The following is a 21,894-nucleotide window of genomic DNA, read 5'->3' on the forward strand; positions in this document are numbered from 1 at the left end:
TCTTTTCTATAAAGTTAGTTAAACTTTAAAAAGTTTGACTGGCACGGATCTTATGAATTGATTCTTTCGTGGACGGAGGGAGTATGTAAGAGCACGAGTACTAGTACTATAGTGGCAGCTAAATTGTCAACACTTGTGTGGGGGTGGGGGAGGGGGGGGGGTGTTGTGTCTTGAATGCACTGCACGTCCAAGAGACCTTGTTACAATTTTTTTTTGGAAATGGCTACTATTGCACTTTCGTTCGTATGTGACAAATATTGTCTAGTTATAGACTAACTAGGTTTAAAAGATTCATCTCGCAAATTACAGATAAATTGTGTAATTAGTTTTTAATTTCATCTATATTTAATGGTTCATGCATGTGTCCAAAGATTCGATATAGAATCTTGAAAAAATTTTGGTTTTGAGAAGAAACTAAACAGTGGCCCAGGATGAAGAGAAGGACCAGGAGTGATTGATCTGTGCTCAAACAGAAAAGGAATCTACTGTATCACCCATGGCCATGCCGACAGATTTTGAGCGGTCCATACAAGTTAAGGCCTTGTTTAGTTCCGAAAATTTTTGGGAAATGGACACTGTAGTACTTTCGTTTGTATTTGACAAATATTGTCCAATCATGGACTAACTAGACTCAAAAGATTCGTCTCGTCAATTTCGACCAAACTGTGCAATTAGTTTTTATTTTTATCTATATTTAATACTCCATGCATGCGTCTAAAGATTCAATGTGACGAAGAATGTGAAAAATTTTGCAAAATTTTCTGGGAAGTAAACAAGGCCTAAGCGGAGAATATAGCACAGAACAAAAAGGCCTGAAATGAACGCCAGTGCTGTGCTGCTACAACTACTTTCCTGTCAACGCATTGGTGTTTGTTTCTACTTCTTCTTCTCCCTGAAAATTCCATTCCAGTCCATTCGGCCCTCTACTTTGGGCCTCAGCAAAGAGCCCCATTTATCTTTGGGCCTCCAATACGAAACGTTGGTCTGCTCACCCTCGCCCCCCGGATCTCACGACGTCACCGGGGCTCCCCTCCGTGTCCGTCCGTCCGTCCGTTCCCAGGCCATCGTCCGTCGCCCCGAGCTCACTCCATCCCTTGCCGGCTGCCGCTGCTCCACCGTCCCCAGTCCCCATCTGCCGCCAGCTCCCTCCTGGCTCCTCGCCTCCAACGCAGGGAAGAGTCGCGCCGTCGCGCCGGGAAGCAGCGCCGCCCCCCTCCCCCATCCGCCGACCGCCGTGAAGCAGGGCCGATCCTCTCCACCTGCCTGTACGAAGAGCCGGCGCCGCCCCTCCCAAAGGTAAAAAGCACTAGCCGATCCCGTCCGGTTCATGTGGCTTGTGTGGTTCTTCCTTCCATCTATTCAGATATTATTAGGATGGACGAAGTCACACAAGCTGTTGAAGATCTGAAGAAAGAATGGAGCCAAGCGGTTTCACAGCTTGAGGAGAGCATTGCTGCAATTGAGACATGTGGAAAAACAGGGAAAGGAACAGAGGAAGCAACTTCTCTTCCAAGGTTGAATGGTTCTGCACAGGATGCTCTGCAGTTGCTCAAGTCACTGCAGTTCCGGCTTGATCTTCTAGCTCAGCAGCTACCCACTTTTGATGAAGTGCAGTCTGGGCAAGCAACCTTAGAGTCATGGGATGAACAATACAAGAAGTGAGATAGTCTTGGAATTTTTTCTTTCGTTATCCTTCTTTTAGCCTGTTTCTTTTTACAACAATTTTGATTGTGTTTGCAGGCTGCGTGCTAGCCTGAGGAATGCTAACTTACAAGCGAAAGAGAACATTAGAAAAGCTGCTCAGGAGGAGGTGTGGTTTTGCCTCGATTTCATGATATCAATCCAATTGATTTGCTGTCTGACCAGAACATGCTTCTTTAGAGCTGACCAATGCAAGTGATGTTTAAATGTGAAAGATTATGCCACATAATAAAGAACTCATGTTAAGAACCTGTTCTCTATAATATGCAAGTATCTCTTGATGTAGTTGTTTATGTACTCACATGTAAGTTCAGAAGCACCATTGATACTATTATTGCTTTAGTTTTCGAAACTTCTCTTGCAAAATTGGCAAGAAAACTACCTGTAGGAATCCTGCTACCTTTTGACTATTGAGAGCATTCTAGGTGCCCTTATAATTAAAAGCTATCAGTTTCTAATTGTCTTTTCTCTAGAGGGAGCTTCTTCTAGGGGGTGGAGAAGAGTCAACGATCCGTAGGCGTAATCTCCAGTAAGTTGATTTCGATGAGTTCATCTTTCTTTTAAGACAATGTATGGGATATTTAAGGAGTTTTATTTTATAATTTAGTCAGTTACATGGGCATCCCTTCCATCTGGGTCACTTAAAATTTGAGAACCAGATAAAGGCTATCACTTGTGAATTCTAATTTTCTAAATTTAAGCTAAGAATAGCGGAATACTCCTTTCAATCCAACATGTAATTCATTTTAGTTTTGTCCTAAGTCAAACTTATCTAACTTTGGCCAAGTTTATAGAAAAATGCAGGAACATCTACAACGTAGTTTCATAAAATTTGCCGTGTAATATGTATTGGTAGTACATTTATTTGGAATCGTGATGCTTGGTCAAAGTTAGAGGAGTTTGACATAGATAAACTAAATGGCTTACTTTTTTGGAAAGGATGAAGTAACAATTAGGAGTTGCTGTGTTAATGCATTTCACTACTGAATGGGTCATCCTTTTAGATTCACACTCAGATCAGTTCTCTTGCATCACAGTAATGAATGTATCACCCATCTACATTATGTAGTCCAAGAAACATCTAGTTTTGTTGTATAATGTGATTTCTGACGGCGTAGGACAAAGGCTGGGATGACCTCTGCTGCTGAAAGTATCACCGAGAGCCTCCGACGGTCTCGCCAGATGATGGTTCAGGTTAGCATGTCCCCTTGTCCAATTGTTAGCTTGTTAAACTTGAGCTAAGTGATATAAATTGTTACAGGAAGTGGAAAGGAGTGCAAGTACCTTGGCAACATTTGGTATGTATTCTTGATTAAACCAATATCTTATTCACAATTTTTATAGTTCCAGAGTGATTGAGTTCTGTTTGTTTCTTAAAATTTCTCTTGTACATTATGGCTTGATCTTCTTAACTGTAATTATTCATGTGATGGGTTGCAATGGGGAGAATTGAACTGCTCGGTTGTAGACATGTGGTTGTTCTGCATGTTTATATGCTTTTTTTCTTATTTGCCTGCATTTTTAGGATCATCATAGTCAAATTGAATCATGCAAACTAATTTATTTAGTTATGCAGATGAATCAACAAGTGTTCTCCGGAAGGCTGAAGGTGAATATCAAGGACACCGCTCTTTGCTGATGCGTACCCGTGGTTTGCTCTCCACGATGCAACGGCAAGATGTTCTTGATAGGTAGGTACTCTCACTCCTTTCAATAGGGTCACAAATTGTATAAAAGGCGAGCTTGTAAACTCCCTTCAATAGGGTCACAAATTGTTTCTTGTGGATCATGAATGGAGCTAACAACTCTAATCATCAGTCCTATACTACTATTACTTGTTCTTTGCATCTACAAGAGTGTGTTTGTGGTGAAGGATGCATATTATCCTTGTTTGAAGGAACATTAGTGCTGGCATGACTATTTTGTTCCCTCATTCCTAGCAGTTTAGATGTCATACCAAAATGCTTAGGAGGAAAAAAGAAATGTTTTGAAGTAAATGTGCTTGGTGCCTTGGTGCTCTGCAATTAATGCTGTCTAAACAAATCTGAGTTTCTGGATGTCATGGCCCGTTGCTAATCAGATTTGTTTCCCAGGATCATCCTGACCATCGGCTTTATCATTTTCTCCTTGGCGGTTCTTTATGTTGTCTCAAGACGTATTGGTCTGTTGACGCTGCAAAGGAAACTGGCCAACGCCATCAGATCCGGTTCATTATCAGCTGCGGACATCGTAGCGAAAGCCCAACATGTCCCTGCCCCAGCAAATGTCCCTGCTCCCATTTACGATGAACTGTGATTTATTTTGTCTTCTGTTTTGTTAAGGTAATAGTTTTGCAAGTTGCCATTGAGATTTTGTCTACAGTCCGCAGTGAACATGTACCGACCTGTTATCCATTTGAAATTGAAATATGTTTTGGTTACGGAGGTATGCTAGTGAGTTTCGGAAGATACTCTCCACTGGTGAGACCAGTTGCCTCACTTGAGAAGTAGTCTCCGGAGTCTGGACTGAATTTCTGCTCATTCTGCTTGTTTACTTGCAAAATTTTTGCAAAATGTGAACAGTGTTACTTTCGTTTGTATTTAACAAATATTGTCCAATTATAGGCTAAGAGCATCTCCAACAACTTGGTATTTTAACATACTATCCTACCAAATTTGCTAAAAGCATAAAAATCCTCCTCCAACAACTCCTTATCTCAACTTGCTAATTTTCCAAGTTGCTATCCAGAGGTTTCTACTGCCGAGATTTGTCAAGTTGCTATCCCGAGCGCAATTTGTTGGAGACACATATTCTTTTACCAAGTGAGTGGGTCCCATCTATCATCCTCTATTTTTACCAAGTGAGAATAGCAACTTATTAGAGACACATCCTTTTTTCTTTTGCTAAACAAATTAGCAACTTGCTATAACTCAAGATTTGACAAGTGAATTTTACCAAGTTGTTGGAGATGCTCTAAGTAGGCTTAAAAGATTCGTCTCGCAAATTACATGCAAACTGTGTAATTAGTTATCTTTTTTATCTATATTTAATGCTTCATGCATGTGCCGCAAAATTTGATATGACGGGGAATTTGAAAAAATTTGCAATTTTTTTTTGGAACTAAACAAGGACATACTTAAAAACCTTGTACCAATATGGCTCAGATAAAATAATTCCATTAGTTTGTGATTTGGTAGAGTATATAAGTTACTCATTTTGAAACTTAGAAAAACATTGCTCTATTTGTGTTATATATTTGAAAAAGGATTTGAGTATAACATGCCCCTCATTATTACTTTTAAGAAGTCGATCGTACTACGTCTCAGCCACAAGTCATCTTGAAACAGAAACACAGAGCCTGTACAACAATTCTTGTCAGCAGACATCAGTAGCATCTAGAAGGCTCGCTCGCTGCCAGATAGTCAAATGCATCATTAGGAGAAGCAAAGCAAGAAAGAACACGAGAGAGGCCATGACCATGAACACGACATGTCCTGGAAATAAGGAAGACACAGACACGTCTGGTACGCGTAGAGCTGAGCATAGGACGAAACATTTCCTCCATTCCTTGTTTGTGGAAGCAAAAGTGTACGCCAGTGACTGGGTGCACATGCATTTCAGGCTTCACGTCAGCTATGGCTATCGAACTAATTTAAACCCTCAAATGCTCAACTTAGGAAGCGCCGAAGCGACCATCAATGAATATAGCCAACGCTATGTCCAATGATCAGCCAGCAACGACCAAAAAAAAAAAAGACTATAGGCTGTGTGTTTCGCGCGCAAACTATCTCCAACAATCGTCACTCAAAATACAAGCCTTTGGGTAACACTACATGTAAAATATTACATACCTATTTTTAGTCTTCTCCAACAAGACAACACTTAGTCTCCAGGAGAGATGATACCTAATTTAGATTATGTCTCTCCTGATATCTAAAACGAATCTTCTAGGCTATAGATATTGTATTAGAGACTTATTTTAGATTTGGATTTCCAAATGAATCTCCTGTTGAAGACAAGCCTTTAGCTTAGCTTGCATTGGGGCGGAGAAGACGCCTCTGGTTGAATGGCTTAGCGCCGCTGATTGCATGGCATTTTCGTGTCTGCCAGGAATAACGGAATCTGGGCAGGGAGAGCAGGAGATGCCGCCGTCGTGTTGCGATCACGCACGCATGATTTCCTCTCACGTTACCTACACCCACAAGCATGCATACTGATGAACGTACACCACAAAACTCCTATAATCCAGAGCAATCATGCAGCCAGCGCCTTCATAAGGAGTACGATGTTCATCAGAGGCTGCACGTGTCCCCAGCAATATGATGCCGCATTAATCAACACAAATCATTCGTGTCTGAAACAGCAATAGGTCTATTATTGGAGTTCAGTTCATTGTTATCGTCAGGCCTATATTTACTTGTCGTACGTCTACATTCAAATAACTCATTTTTTTTATAGGCTGACGGATTAGTTTTTATCAAATTCCATCGTGAAGCAGATACTTTCATATAACAGATATAGCTCTTTACATTCAGATAACTCATTTTTTTAGATATAGTTGTTTTTTTTTCAAAGGGCGACAAGAGCTTTGTCGTTCGATATATTAGACAAAAAAAGAAAAAAGAAAAAAAAGTACAAGAATACAAGATCAGTCACCCTGTTTCAGCAACAATAAACCAAGAAAAAGGGCAACTAAAGCACCTAGGAGCTTTTTTTAGATATAGTAGTATTACTCCCTCCGGGCAGCTTTAAGGTGAAAACGTAAAGCAAGATTCAAATTTCATAATCTCTGACCAATAATTTGATGAACAATTTTTAACTATTGTAATACAAACTTGATATAATTAGATTCATGATCAAATATACTATCCAGTGATCATAATTTTATAATCATATATAAAAATTATAATATAGAATAAATAAATGGTTAATTTGTAATTTGGGTGACCGTGCTATGTTTGAGTACGTCTTAGGACAGTCCCGATGCTAGAAACATACTATTAATTTTCATAGACACTACATATAGAAATCATGGTCCGAATAGATAGTTTCGACATAATATTTTTTTATCCAATCACATTAATTCTCTTTAAGTTATCAAACAATCATATCACTTTATATCTTTGTTCGCATGTAGATATAGTTTCTAACTTAGACCCGATTTCTATGATTTTTGCTCTTTCTCTTGAATAAATACCTTGCCACATTAGCAAAAAGTTTAGATGACAGTATAATTAATGTCTATAGAAACTATAATGGTTTTTGCATTGAAAGTGCCTTTATAAACCAGACTGGAGGGAGTAGTTATTAAAGTTCCGTAATATAGATTGTGACAATATTAAAAATGAATATAGATTATGATAATATTAAAACTGTGTACAGAGCGTAGCTTTCTTTACTACACCATCCATTTCAAACTGTAAGTTATTTTGATATTTTTAGATACACAACGTTTTACTATGTATCTAAAACATAGTGTATACCTATATGCATGATAAAAAATATGAACTTTGAAAAGGAAAAACAACCTGCAATCTGGAACTGATGAAGTGTGGTTTTTACTTGCAGGGAAAAAAAAAACTAGTATTTATTATGCGTTAAATTAGAAAAAGAAACGCTTGATACTTTTTTTTATCTTATTTTATATGAGTATCAAAATATTTTAAATCTGCCGAATTCCACAACCGAAAATATTAACACATCATTAGAGCAACTCCAAGAGAAGAGCTATCCATGTTATGTATTCTATATTTGACTATTTTGTTAGAAAAAAGAGAGTCCAACAGCTATTGTATTTGGTTTGCTAAAATAGCAAGTCATCTATCCCTGAGTTCTCGCATGGTAAATATAGCTTGCATGTCCCGCTAGCCATATGATTTGTCGTATAGAAAGACTGTTAGAGATTTTTATTTTTTAACATAATTTTTTATTTTAGAGGTTGGCTAAATCTTGAATTTAGCCATATGAGTTGCGGCATTCGGCAGCGGCTATAATTTCGACGGGAAACGGGGGGGAAAAAATCCTACCAGACCCACCTCGTGAACCCTCCTACCTACCTCTATAAATGCCCCCAGCACAGACGAGAACGGCTTGTTGCAACAAACCATCGGCCAATTGGGAAGAAGAAGCCGCGCGCAGGAATCGTAGCAGCCAAGCCAAACGTGAGCATGGGCTCCCTGGGTCCTAGCGTCGTGACCCTGCAGCAGCATCCCAAGGCCGGCAAGCCTCCGGCGGCGGCGGGTGGCGGCCACCATGAGCAGCAGAGCAGCAACTGCGGCGGCGGGTCGTCGTCGTCGTCGTTCCGGATGCCGCTGCACTACCCGCGGTACAAGAAGGCGGACTACGAGGCGATGCCGGAGTGGCGCGTCGACTGCCTCCTCCGCGAGTACGGCCTCCCCGTCGCCGGCGACCTCCGCGAGAAGCGGGAGTTCGCCATGGGCGCCTTCCTCTGGCCCGATCAGTACTGATCGATCAACTGTACGTTCGTTTGGAGTCCCATCCCAGCATGCAGATTGAAGGACCATATGCATATATGGAGTGGAGATTAATTCTCCCCGCCAGATTCTTCCACATTCACCTATCTAGACATGCATACGAGTGTGGTGTGGGTATGCATGAGCTCCTTCTCCATCGTTCCGTGAAACTACTGTACACTATCAGTGATGATTCTTCATCTCGCGTTGCATCGTCGTGGAATCTATCAGTGATTATTCATCAGCATCTGTACACCATCTCATGATGTGCCGCTACCATGTGGGTAGTGTATACTACTTACTACTTGGAGTATTATTAGTGCAAGTTAATTAGCTATTTTATCAATGATGGAATAAACATGAATGATCTAGCTTCCACTTCTGGGATGCATACGTTTCCGTGTGCTTTTAATTTAGCGCACGGTGAAGACCTTTTATGCCGAGCGTTTCCAATATGCCGTGAGCCGGACTTGTGGCTCTCGGCAACATACTATCTTTGCCGTGTGCCCGATGGGAAGCACACGGCAAAGTTTTCGGCTCACGGTAAAGCTAGGAATTCCGGTAGTGTGTGATACGTATGTGTGTGCGAGATTTTATTTATTTATTTATTTATTTTTTGAGAATTGTGTGAGACAAACTGTTGCTGGAGTATACCTGATATGTATTCGATGCGCACAGAGGAGCAGAAACTTGCTTTATGGTAAACTCATCAGCATACGTCAGTAATCCCCTAAAAATTCTAGAATTGGCATTGTGTGTGAAAGCTCAACTCGTTGATGCCAAACTCATCAGCATACGTCAGTAATCAATGTAAAATTTGACCGCGCCTGATTCAACTTCGTTCCAAATGTTAGATTTTGGTCTTGTTTGGTTCCACCAACTAAATTTTAGCTAGCTAAACTTTAGTCACTTTAGTAGCTAAAGTTTCAAACACATTGACTAAAAGGAGCTAAAATAGTTTAGTTCCATTAGTCACCCAAGAGTAGCTAAAATAATGTTAGCTAACTAAAATTTAACAAGGGAAACCAAACAGACCCTTGGTCTTCCTTTTCTCTGCCTTTTTCTTTTGGTCTCTCTATATAATCTTCTTTATTGCATACGCTTATACATATATACATGCATGCCTACATATGCAATTCATCAGCGATTAATTTGGAAATCATTTCGAGTACAGAAAATAAAACCTTGGTCCTGTTCGCTTCTGCTAGGGATTTCTGATCCGCGAATGTGCTGTCGTCGTTTCTGATCCAATATTCACTCAGATTGTTTATGTGCTTTCTGGTCAAGTGTCGTCGACGTTTCTGGCCCCAATAATCTCTGGTTGATAGGGGTTACGCTTAGCGAGGAAGACAGCACAGATGCACCACATACTGCTGGTGTATACGTGGCGCGCAGGGTTAGCAGAAGCTTGCTGCCACAAATGCCATGTCAGTGCGGTCGCGTTCACGAATCAAATCAACAAACCGTGCTACGTGTTCCATGTTCCCTTGTTTCCCACAGCAAGGATTAGTAGTAATATACAGTATCCAGCAGCAGTGCATGCTGTATGATTGCCATCTGATCACTGTTTCAGGGACATTCATTCCATTTCCTGCAATCATTGTGAATCGATGGCCTAACATATCAAATCCTGGAACATACTCCAGGATTGGCAAAAATGCGGTTTTCCAATTATTGCAAAGGAAAAGAAGAAAAAGAAGGAGAAAAATGAGCCCCCTGCCACAAGTCCCCAGCTTCGTCGCTGCCGATAATTCACACTCACCTTGTATATAGTAATGGAACATCCCCCTGTTTATAACATGATGAGTATTCATTTCACAGGTCATAGAGGACTAGCTAGTGCTGTTACAGAGCATACGCGACCACACCAATGCAGTGTTACAAAAGCACACACGACCGCAAGGTCCAGGAGAGCAAATCAAAGCAGTCCTGACTCCTGAGCAATCAGCACACACTAACAGTTGAAATAATCACACCATACATGATACATATATGATATACATATAGATTTATTTCACACCAATCACCAGAGGACACATGGGAGGTACATGATACGGACTGTACCGGGGGAGCAAGCTAGCAAATATATCCCGTGCCGTGCGAGCTAGATGGAGGCCTGTGCCGCCAATATAATATACTCCCTCCGTCCACGAAAGAGTCAATTTTTAGAGTTGTCCTAAGTCAAACTTTTTAAACTTTGACTAAATTTCTAGAAAAAAATGCTAAGATTTATAGTATCAAATTAGTATTATTAGATTCATCATAGAATATATTTTAATATAATGTGCATTTTATATTATAGATGTTGTTACTCTTTTTTATAAAGTTAGTCAAACTTTAAAAAATTTGACTGGCACGGATTCTATGAATTGATTCTTTCATAGACGGAGGGAGTAACCAACTCTGTCTGGCATTGTATATAGATGAAATTACAGCAACCTGCGCCGCCATGCAGAGCTGCAAGGCTTTTCCATGTTTTCCCCATCATCAGAGTTGTTGGCGGCATTGGCGGGCTTCTTTCCAAGGGCCACACCACCGTCAAGGATAAACGCCATCAATTTTCTTCCATGCATCCGGCGCTCAAAGGATGACGATGAGGCCACTGCCGCGCCATCCCGGCGAGGACCCTCCACCGCCACCGCCATCAAGTTACTTCCATGCATCCGGCCCTCAAAGGATGACGATGATGAGGCTGACGACGCGCCATCCCGGCGAGGATCACCCTCCACCGCCGGCGCCACCGGGACCGGGACCGGGTGCATCAAGAAGCTTTTTGGGGTGCTTGCAATTGGAGGACGATATCCATCTCCTCCCTGACCCTGAGGAAGCTGATGATGGGCACTGGAACCACCAATTCCACATGACGATACGCTGTCTTCGTTCACTAAACCTCTTGCCAGACGACGACCGCAAGGAGCCGGCGGCGCCGCCGCTCCCCTCCAGCTCCGAGAGGGAGCAGGCTTTCTCTGTAGTAGACTCAGGTAGGCTCTTCTGTTAGTGTTGCCGACGACGACGACACTGGTGCGTTTGCGTGCTGTTGGTGCCGGTGCAGTGACGGCCTTGTGCCCTGGACTGATCTGGTAGGGTTTCCTGTCGCCAACAACAGTGAGACGGCGCTGTGGTGGAGGTGACGATGCCGATGCAGTGATAGCCTTGTTGTGCTTGTGCCGTGGAGCCTGTGGCTTCCTCAACTCATCCTCAAGCTCCCGTACCTTGCACCGGGCCTCTCTAAGCTCATCCATGGCATCATCGCAAACCGCAACGAGGGCCATGGTTAACCTGATCTGCAGCTGGATCAGCACAGTGTCATGATCATGACGGTGCTTCTTCTTGTAACAATGGAGGATTTCCTTCTCGGTGTTGCAGATGCGGCGACGTGGGAAGTAGTGATAAGGCGTAGCAGACAAGTCGTCCGCATACATGTTGCGGAGGCGGTACATGGCCTGGCATGCAGCATCCCGGATCCCAGCGAAAAAGGTGGACCTTCTACAAGCTGCTTCGATGATCAGAGGCTTTTTGTGCTTCTGGGTGACGATGAAGGGCATGTTTGGTACAGCTCACAACAGCTTCATGAGCTGTTGTGAGCTGTTTTTTTTTTTTGCTAAGCACTTATTTCCAAAACAGTTTCATGGATGAAGCTGTTTTTCCCCTCCTCGCACAAATACATAAGTTGTATGAAGCTAGAAAAAAAGTAGCTTATTGCAGCTTCTTCCTCATTTCTCTCTCTCAACTATGTATGAGTAGCTGGTGAAGCTATTTTGCCAAACACTTTTTCCAAAACAGCTCAGCTTTATCTAGAAAGTCACTCATGAAGCTATTTTCTAAAAAAACAGCTTTATTAGTGAAGTTGAGCTGTGCCAAACAAACCCGAACACTTCGACGCGCCACTCCTCGCGGTCATTCACCACCTCCTTGAAGCCCTGGTACAAGGGGCGCTCTTGGTGCCCCAGATATTAATGTAGCATCTCCCCAAGCATTTTTGGAGAGTCTCCTGCTTTGTCTCCATTGGACCTGTGGGTGGTGATCGAAGCCATCTACAACTAGTAGTGAATATACATGTATTAAGCAAAGATCAAATAAACAATTAATCCAAAGTTTACTTAAAAATTGAGATGAGGAGTAATATCATAGTTTTCAAATAGTTTGCTCGTTAGAGTCTATTTGGATCCCCTCCTCTAAACTTTAGAGATCTAAACTTTAGAGCTAAAGTCTCCAAACAAGTGGTCTAAAGTCTATGCAACTTTAAAATTTAGCCCACCTCATATAGTAAAGCTTTATATCTCTAAACTGAGCTAAAGTACTCTAAAGTTTTTAGAACTCTAAAGTTTAGAGGAGGAGAAGATTTAAACAGACCTTAAGTTTTTTATTTTCAGGGCACGTTAAGTTCACAAGAAGAACGAACATTCTTAGGGCAAGCGCAGTTCTTAATGAATTACGTATTCAAGCACGATTCACTTAAAATAAAAACTTGTTTTATGGGAGAAAGGTGCAGCGGAAACATGGAGTTAAAATATCACGATATCTCCTAGGCAGTACACATCGTCATGAACGTACGTATAGGCTCCAAAGCCTGTCTAGCAGCAATAAATTTAGCAACTTGTGTCAATGTTTTTCATAAGGTACTAAATGCAATGTTAACTAAGGGGTCTTATAAAACATTTATGTTATAAAATTAATATTTAGATAGATCATTATATTTATTTTCATAATAAATTTATTAGAAGATACAAGTGTTGCTCATTTCTTTTACAAATGTAGTCAAATTTACGGCACTAAAACAAAGAATGATATTTATTTAGGCACAGATGGAGTATAAATGACAGATGTCTGCCCGGCTCATACACATAACCCATTGAAACTATTTTGTGAGATGATGCAGTCAGTATAAGAAAATAAGATAAGACTTACATAAATCATTGTCCCTGTGTACTCGTTACATATATACTGGTATATTCAATGATGTATTGATGTGTAGTCGATAATAACGTATCTCAGTGACATTCCTCTTGCTAAAGTATATATGTCCGTTACAAAATTAACGACAGAAAGGGTAGGCTCTCTACAAGATAGTACTAGTAGAATAATAATAGGATAGGAGTGGTACTATCTAATCTAATCAACAAGAGCATGCAAGGAGTACGGCATACGCATACCTAATTAAGTTAGTAGCCTTGGTTGGGCCACGTTTGAAACCACTTCTTTGCGTTGGAACCGGAGGCCGGGAAATGGGGAAAGAGTTTTCAACATACGGCGCCCCACGGACTTTGTAGCTCGCAACAGCTGAAGAAAGAGAAGAGAAGAAACCAAAAAAAGTCGATGCAAACTTCGCAGGGAAACAAAAACGAAACCGCCCTGTGAATTTATTTGTAAAAACAAGGAGGCACGGCGCCGCGAGGAAAGGGACAAGGAAAGGATATTCCGAGGCCGAGGACGTCGACGTCCCAGCATCGTAGATCTTCCGCGCCTTCGTCATAGAAAGTGTACAACGAAGGATTATTTCTTGCGCTACTAGTTTATTTATTATATAGAAAATATTAGCAAAAAAACTTACATCTTCAAACTAATTTATTGTAAAAATAGATTCAATGATCTATCTAATAATAATTATAACTATAAATATTAATATTTTCATTTTATATATTTAGTCAAACTAAAAATATGTTTGATTTTTTGAAAAGTGAGAACGACAGATTAAAAGAGACAGAGGAGTATACTTTACAGAAAAATAAATTGCATACAGTCAGTAGGCCAGGGTGACACCTGTACTGTAATAAATACTCTCTCCATTTTAAACTATAGAGAGAATTATGAAGATTTATAGTATTAAATAGGTATATTGTGAAAATATAATCAATAAAGAATCTGATGATACTTATTTATCATATTATTACTATTTTATTATATAAATTTGGTAAAAGATACTTTGACTTTTTAAGAAAGTTACAATAACTTATAATTTAGGGGGTGTTTGGCACTGCTCCACGAACTCTGCTCCACAAACTCCACTATAGAGCAGCTCCAAAAAAAAAAACTGGAGTTCGTGGAGTACCTCTCTAGGTGCTCTCACAACTTCACCCTTTTTTCTCGAACTGAGTGCGTGGAGTTGAAACCGTTTAGTTAAAAAACATGGAGCGGAGCTGAAAAACGTGAAGCAGAGCAGGATAGATGGAATAGTTAAGTGACAAGACGAGCACAAGCAACCACATATTTCAAGATTATGTGAGAATGCCATAAGACTATTCATGTTTTAAAAAAATAGCTTATACTATTGACCACAGTAGCAAATTAGTCCTGACTCCTGAGTCCTGACCAATCAGCATGCGTTTTTTTTCAGAGAACCAATCAGCATGCGTGCGCTGCGCGGTGCAGAGCTAGAAGGCTTTTCCAATTTTTTTAAGGAGTACACAGCAGAGGCCCACAAACACACGCAACCTTTGTTTCGGTGCTTGGGCCTTGCAGGACGATCCCTCGGAAAGACCTTTTTTTTTAATGATTAGAAAGACCATTGTTGATGATACTGAAAGCACCGAACGATACTTCCCGGGGATCATACCACGATTCATAACAGGCATATAAAATACATATAAATGGGAAAAAAAGCATAAAAGTCCATGAAAGCAGTACCTATATAATCCACACTTCGATTACACCGACTGATGCAACCTCCTCTTTTATTTATATAAATCATGGTGAGGGGCTCCTTTCGCACAATTCATTCACACAGCTATTGTGTTACTAGGTATGTTCGACGAGACAGATATTACAAAGCACAAACAACCACAACGTCCACACTAGCAAACAAGTCCTGACCAATCAGTACACACAAACGGATCATACCACGCATAATAGATTTCACACCAGACCAGAGGGTACGGGAGATACTTGAACGCAGGAGGATATCGAGATGGCGGGGGCAGGCCATGAACTCTGCCATTACAGCCAGTTGCGCTGCGCAGAGCCATACGCTTTCTCCATATTTTTCCAGTAGCGAGGAGCAGAGGTACTGGCATCAGCGTTGTTAGCCGGCTTCTTCCCAAGTCCCACACCACCGTCAAGCATGATGGGCATAAAGTTCCCGCCATGCACCCGGCCTTCATGGGCTGAGGCCGCCACATGGCGAGGAGCCTCCACCGTGTGCATGAAGAAGCTGCGCATGCTTGTTTCGGTGACAGGAGAACCATCTCCCTCAGAAAGAGCAGCACTGACGATGCTGAAACCACCAAAAGACGCACCCCCATGGACACTGTTGTCATCCACCAGCGGGTTGTGTCGATCACATAAACCCTTTTTGCCTCTTGCCAGACGGTCACAAGCAGCGCTGCCAGATCCAAGGTCTGAGCCCGGATGTCCCCATGAGCAGCGCCTGCCTCCACCGTGTGACTTGCAGAAATCGGTGCTTCCTTGTGCACTCTTTCCACAGCCAGCAGAGTGGCATCGCTTGCCCCCACCGTGGCCAACGCAGCGGTCCGTCCTGCCTCTTGCGCTCTTCCTGCATCCTTCTACCGCGCACCTCTTCCCACCTCCATGCGCGACGCAGAACTGGGTACCACCATGCACGCTCTTTGTGCAGCCGTCGGCTGAACAACGCTTGCCGCCTCCATGAGCTTTACAGAACGGCGTGCTTCCCTCGGCACCCTTGGAACAGTCAGGGTGTGTGCATCTCTTGCCACCACCGTGGGCTTTGCAGAAATTGGTGCTGCCCTGAGCTCCCTTCCCGCACCCAGCATACTGACAGCGCCGCCCGCCACCATGAGCAATACACATGCCTGACCGCCCTTCGGCGCTCTTTGTGCAGTTTGGCTTTTGGCACCTCTTCCCACCACCATGCTTGATACAGAGGCCCGATTTGCCTCGTGCTGCCCTTTTGCACCCTTCGTGACTGCAACGCCGCCCGCCGCCATGGGCTATGCAGAAATCAGTCCGGCCTTCGGCACTTTTGGTACATCCAAGGTGTTCACAGCGCTTCCCCCCTCCGTGGGCTTTACAGAAGATGGTCTTGCCCTCAGCTCCTTTGTTGCAGCCTTCCTTTTGGCACCTTCTACCCCCACCATGGGCAATGCACCGCCCAGATGAACCCCTGGCTCCTTTTGCACAACCTGGCTCTGAACAAATTTTTGTGCTACTGTTGCGTTGCTGTGAACGGGCAAACCCAGAAGAAGAGGCAGCTGAACTTTTTGGCAGTTGGAGCACTGTTGGTGCTGAAGGAGCTGGACCTTGAACCTGATTAGAGTTAGCTGGGAACGCTTGACTCAGAGAAATCCCTGCCCGGTTAAGAAAGGAACCCACCATGCCTCCAGATGAATGTCGAGCAGATGTAGATCCTTCATCAACTGTTGGTACTGAGGACACCAAGTACGGGTGCACAAACATGTCCTGAGGTGCACTGCTTCTAATTAGATCTGCATCAGTTACATCGGACTGAGATGGAGCCAAAGATAACTTAAGATCCAACCGAGGCTTCTCCATAGTCCTTTTAGAATCACAAGCCTGTTTATGCAGCTTGGAAGTACCTTCATTGCCAAGAGATAACTGAAAACTTATGTCGTAGTCCATACATGAGACATCATCGCTTCCCTTGGCAGAAGAAACAGTGTAGCCAGTACCCATGCTCTGCTTGCTGCTGTCTGAGCTTGATGAGTCACCCAGACCTAGAGCCAACTCAGTCCACTTTCTCTTGCAACCTCTAGGAGCTAGCACATGAAGTTGGCTAGAACCAGCTGCTGGATAACTGATGGCTGGAATGGCAGTGCACTGATACGCAAAGCCATTTGGATTTGAGAAACTTATATTGAATGCTGAACGCCCGTGCCTGTGTTCCATTGCTCCTAGAGTAACCAAACTTTATGGGAAGTACCAGCTGGCCTCACTTCTGGGTTAAATAATTGTCAACAAAGCTACCAAGTTAGAAGATCTAGAGAAATTAGTAGGCTTCATTATTTTTGCACCCTCCACTAACAAACCCTGAAGTATCCCTACGATCCATTATCCAGTGTTGTATGTGAAGTGATGCTATTTAATCACAAGCCGACAACAGTGCTAAACTTGTAAGTCTCCAGCCAGAACTCTCATCCAACCAAATGAGTGAATCTCTGCATGAAGTGAACAGAACACAGATGTGATCAGTTCTCATTGAGTTAAAATAATTGTGAAGACAAGAAAATAATGTATAAAGACTGTAAGAAATATGCAACAAACAGAGACACGTGATACAGCTGAAAAGAAATTGGGTATCACAGTGCATTCAGTTCCATATCTGTAATCAATGTTGATTTTTCATATATGTCATTGACAAGAATAGAAGGGAGAAAATCTTGTATGCAAAAACACAATCTTACATTCTTACTGCTCAACCAGAGTTCAACAATAAGAGGTCAGGATGGAAGTCATACTACATAGCCAAAATAATTAACAAGATTGAGGAGTTCAATCATGCCCAGAAAATAGAGCAAGAGACAACGGCCATAGTGTGGTCTAAATAGTTGGGAGCTCTTAAACACAGCATGCAATGTTATGACAAAGAAAAGTTCAAAGCTAAACAACTGAATTCCAAATGTACGACAAATGTTCCATATGAGATCATACTGCTAAGAGTTGAATCACTGCTAATTTGTGTTGGAAAAATGATCTCGGGCTCAGATGCTCAGACTGTTGCTCCAGCCCGGTCAAGGGGAGCGCATAGCTCCTGTATATGCCGCAATCAAGGGCACCCTGAACCGACCGATGGCTGGCCCCCATCACACAGTGCCATTCGAGGGACGGCTCACACCCAAGGGAATCAATGTTCCTAGGGGATTAGCTAGCCTAACAAATCTCCTAGGACCCGATCTAAGTGGTGCTGCAAGTGACAGGAAGGCCACTGCGAACACCACCATTGGCCGCTGATCTCTACTTCCTTTTTTCTCCCACAGGAGATCTCTATTTCCTCACCAGCGTTCAAAAGGAGGCACTGGTGTCCAGAATGGGCCACCGTAAAGATCAACTACCGATGGCAAGTTATGGTTAGATCTTTCATCCATTCCACCTAAGATCAGATAATTTTAACTTCCAAAAATTTACAGGAAGTGAAGTGGCCAAGTGCTACCTGATAAGAACAAAACAAAACCCACAGGCACCATAAACCGTTGCACAGCATATACTAAGTAGGGACTAAGTTTCTTCCCTAAAAGTGGCAGAATTTGAAGCTTATGAGCCTTACCAATAATAATCAAACAGCAGTAGACCACAATTACTTAAAAGCTGATTGCCCAAATTCCCAGCAAATGTGCCTGCAAAATGAACACAGAAGCCAAAATCTCATCATGCATGCCACAGTTTTGCCACTTTGGATCAGGAACGGGAATATTAACATGTCTCGATCACTGCAAAAAGTAAGAACCAGAATATATCTGAAGTGGGTCTATAGGGCTGGGTTATATTTTTAGAGACAGACCATATTAAATATAGGACAACAATATTAAATATAGGACAACAATATTCTAGGTTCATCTCAATCCCAACAAGCAAAATGGAACTTGGTTTCAGTTCACCAGACAAAACCATCAAGAATATTTTAAATGATGCCTAATGACACCCGCCGTATGCCTTTCGTGAGAAAAAGCAACAGCAAAGAAAGATATTGAACATATTTTAAATTATGAGAGAGGAGGTCAGAATATTCACTGGAAAGGAACAGTCAAATAAGCAGAGCTTTTTACTCCATTGAACTTGCAAAGGGAAACCAGTCTCCCTTGTTCGTTTGATCCCAAAATCAAAGTGATTGGAGGGGTTTGATGGGGGGTTTTGACTTGTAGGGGATTAATCCCCCTCTATCCCCTCCAATCCTGCAGCTTTCTTTCCATTGCAGAAAACGTACGAACATTAGTGGATACCAAGACTACAGGTGATCCAACTAGGGAGCTAAGCTGAAACCAACATTCTTGTTCCAAAGATATATATTATTCAAAGATGCAACTTTCTAGTCATTAAGATCAAAGATTTTTTATCAAGCACAACTCTTCTACACCTTCGCCACACAAAGCAAGTAAATAATGGATGGGAATTCACAGTTCAGAAGCAGACTCTATCCCAAGGTAGGAGGGAATATGCGTGATTTCACTAAGACAACGAATTGAAAATCTCCTCTGTGCATACACGAGCCCCCAAAATGAGACAGAAGCTCTAGCTCGATTCACAGGATCCTCTCCTCCTCACCTAGGCCCAGACACCACCAAAGATCTGGCTCAGAACGGTTCCACGGATTAAAAAGGAAAAACAAAGACGCAACGCAGCTCCACTAACAAGTGTCCAATTTCGTGTGCGCACCTCATCAACCGCAAAGCACACGGGTTGAGCTAACAGCTGAACGATCTCGCAAGTTCGTTCTCCAGGGGCAAACGCACGAACCCAGCAAACGAAGGGTGGGCTCACTACAAAGACAATATAACTAGAGGGCCATACCAACCTTCCACCTTGCACCTCTCCGGAACACTGCGCCGGAGCTGGGAAGGATCAACTTGTTCCCAACGAAGGCTTAAATAGAAGCACCAGCGGTGCCGCCCCCCACCCCGCGAGGCCGCGACAAGAACTAAAGTTAATAATCGTAATTCGTGAAAGCAAGCACGGACGAAACCGCGGGGGCAACAAGATGAGAAATTTCCGCGCAAACTTGGATACGAGGACGAAAACGAAATCGTCGGTACTCGGTAAAATACGACGACGCCGGCCGAGAGGCGGCGCACGCCACGAGGGAAGGGGAGGAGAGCGGATGAGATACCTAGGCGGCGGAGGAGGGGGGGGGGGGGGGTCGCGTCGTCGCCGTCGTCCGCGCCTCGGCTGTCCGCGTCGCGGCGGAGCGCAGGAGGGAGGGAGGAGGGGAGAAAGCGAGAGGCGGTGATGCGATGCCGGGAGGGACGAGGAGAAATGGAGCAGAGAGATGCTGAGGTGAGGGAGCGCCTTGGCTTGACAACCGGATCGGAGAGAGGAAATTGCGGCATTCCTGAAGGGTCTTTAATGGAAAAGTCGCTTTCTGTTTCGTCTCCTTGGGCAGCGCGATGACAACTTAGAGCATCCAACCTATTTGCGTTCATCTATTTGCAAAAAAAGTCTTAAAAATATTTATCTAACGGTTTGACATTTAGACTTTACAATTTTGTTAACTTGGTAAAAAGAGAAGAAGAATTGGTATATATGCCAAACCTGTTCACACTTAGCATTGAAAAATTGGCGCGAAGTGATTAATGCCAAACCATTGGAGATTGCCTCTTTTCACCTTTGCCATATTTTTTTTGGAGACTTGCCAAACTCCCTCATTTGCCAAACCAATTATGCAAAACGGTTGGGGATGCTCTTACTTCCACCCAAAATCTAAAAACTTTTCAAGATTTTCCGTCACATCATATCTTTAGACGCATGCATAAAGTATTAAATATAAACGAAAATAAAACTAATTGCACAATTTGGTCGAAATTTACGAGACGAATCTTTTGAACCTAGTTAGTGTATGATTGGACAATAATTACCACAAACAAACGAAAGTGTTACAGTGCCGCGAAAATTTTTTGGGAAGGAACTAAACAAGGCCTTAGTTCACCCCGAAAACCAAAAAGTTTTCAAGATTTCCCGTCACATCGAATCTTTCGACACATGCATGAAGCATTAAATATAGACAAAAATAAAAACTAATTACACAGTTTACCTATAAATCATGAGACGAATCTTTTGATCCTAGTTAGTCCATAATTGAACAATATTTGCCACAAACAAACGAAAGTGCTACAGTAGCGAAATCTAAAATCTTTTCGCATCTAAACAATGCCTTGTTGTAAGTTCACGAAATTTTTTGGGTTTGATGTATTATTTTCGTTTTTATTTGATAATTATTGTTTAATTAAAGATTAATTAATTTTAAAAGATTCGTCTCATAAATTATAAGTAAACTGTGCAGTTACGAGTATCTTTTTTATCTATATTTAATACTACATACATGTGCCACAAGATTTGATGTGACGTGGAATCTTAAAAAAATTTAAGAACTGCCCAAGTTAAATTAAAAAAAACTTGTTGCCAAGTTTGTTTGGCTTTTAGCGGGAATAACCCCATAATAATTTTAATTGAACATTGATCCATTTTGAAGAAGCCTTTCTAACATCAAGCTCATAGGGAAAAAAAAGGGACACGAACTATTCATGGAAATTCATAGGAATTGAAATCTAAGGAGAAACTAAAAGTAGAAAGAGAAACAAAGAGTAGGTTTTAGAAAAACAAGTCTCACATAGGTGTGCGTGTTTTTCGTATTTTTCTTTATAGCAAATTCGGTTCATACTTATCTTTGCTGTATATAAAAAAGTCTTGATCCCCGCCCATAGCTCCCTTGGTGGTGGTTGCTGCTCTCTCCTCTCTCTCCCCTTCTCTCTCTCTCCTTAGGTCACCTCATTGATGACTAGACAAGCGAGCCTCACTTGATTGTTTCATCTAGAGTTTAATCAGCCTCTCCTTACCTTGATGATGCATAATCTATCACTTTGCAAAGGATTCGTGAGAGTTTGTTCAAATCGTATATGTTGGTTCTCTTCAAACATTGTGAGTTTGACCCGTTTGTTTTATTCTATGGAAGGTCTATTTTTTTAACACTATTGCCTTGTTTAGTTCTAAATTTTTTTACAAAATCGATACTGTAGCGCTTTCGTTTGTATTTGACAAAAATTGTCCAATCATGGACTAACTAGGCTCAAAAGATTCGACTCGTCAATTCCGACCAAACTGT

At 42.2% G+C, this 21,894-nt stretch overlaps 3 protein-coding genes across 5 annotated transcripts; 2 read left to right on the forward strand and 1 right to left on the reverse strand.

Annotated features, from left to right (window-relative positions):
* LOC8059053 lies at positions 996–4,189 on the forward strand. Of its 2 annotated transcripts, none has more exons than XM_021458225.1 (8): positions 996–1,296; positions 1,364–1,658; positions 1,741–1,810; positions 2,175–2,230; positions 2,820–2,895; positions 2,963–2,999; positions 3,278–3,392; positions 3,795–4,189. In XM_021458225.1, the coding sequence occupies exons 2-8, from the start codon at positions 1,375–1,377 to the stop codon at positions 3,994–3,996; spliced, it is 840 nt and encodes a 279-aa protein (XP_021313900.1). In that variant the 5' UTR covers positions 996–1,296; positions 1,364–1,374; the 3' UTR covers positions 3,997–4,189. The 2 variants fall into 2 exon arrangements, with proteins under 2 accessions (XP_021313900.1, XP_021313899.1); XM_021458224.1 differs by having other exon boundaries at positions 997–1,296; positions 1,374–1,658.
* Positions 7,747–8,544, forward strand: LOC8078358. The gene is made up of 2 exons (XM_021460080.1): positions 7,747–8,158; positions 8,185–8,544. The coding sequence occupies exon 1, from the start codon at positions 7,848–7,850 to the stop codon at positions 8,145–8,147; it is 300 nt and encodes a 99-aa protein (XP_021315755.1). The 5' UTR covers positions 7,747–7,847; the 3' UTR covers positions 8,148–8,158; positions 8,185–8,544.
* LOC8078359 lies at positions 14,756–20,091 on the reverse strand. Of its 2 annotated transcripts, none has more exons than XM_002453591.2 (3): positions 19,906–20,091; positions 18,349–18,418; positions 14,756–17,242 (listed from the first exon to the last, which is right to left on the reverse strand). In XM_002453591.2, exon 3 carries the CDS (start codon positions 16,971–16,973, stop codon positions 15,087–15,089), a length of 1,887 nt encoding a protein of 628 aa, XP_002453636.1. In that variant the 5' UTR covers positions 16,974–17,242; positions 18,349–18,418; positions 19,906–20,091; the 3' UTR covers positions 14,756–15,086. The 2 variants fall into 2 exon arrangements, with proteins under 2 accessions (XP_002453636.1, XP_021314981.1); XM_021459306.1 differs by lacking the exon at positions 19,906–20,091 and adding an exon at positions 19,594–19,845.

Source organism: Sorghum bicolor, chromosome 4, assembly GCF_000003195.3.
Source record: "Sorghum bicolor cultivar BTx623 chromosome 4, Sorghum_bicolor_NCBIv3, whole genome shotgun sequence".
Taxonomy (NCBI): domain Eukaryota; kingdom Viridiplantae; phylum Streptophyta; class Magnoliopsida; order Poales; family Poaceae; genus Sorghum; species Sorghum bicolor.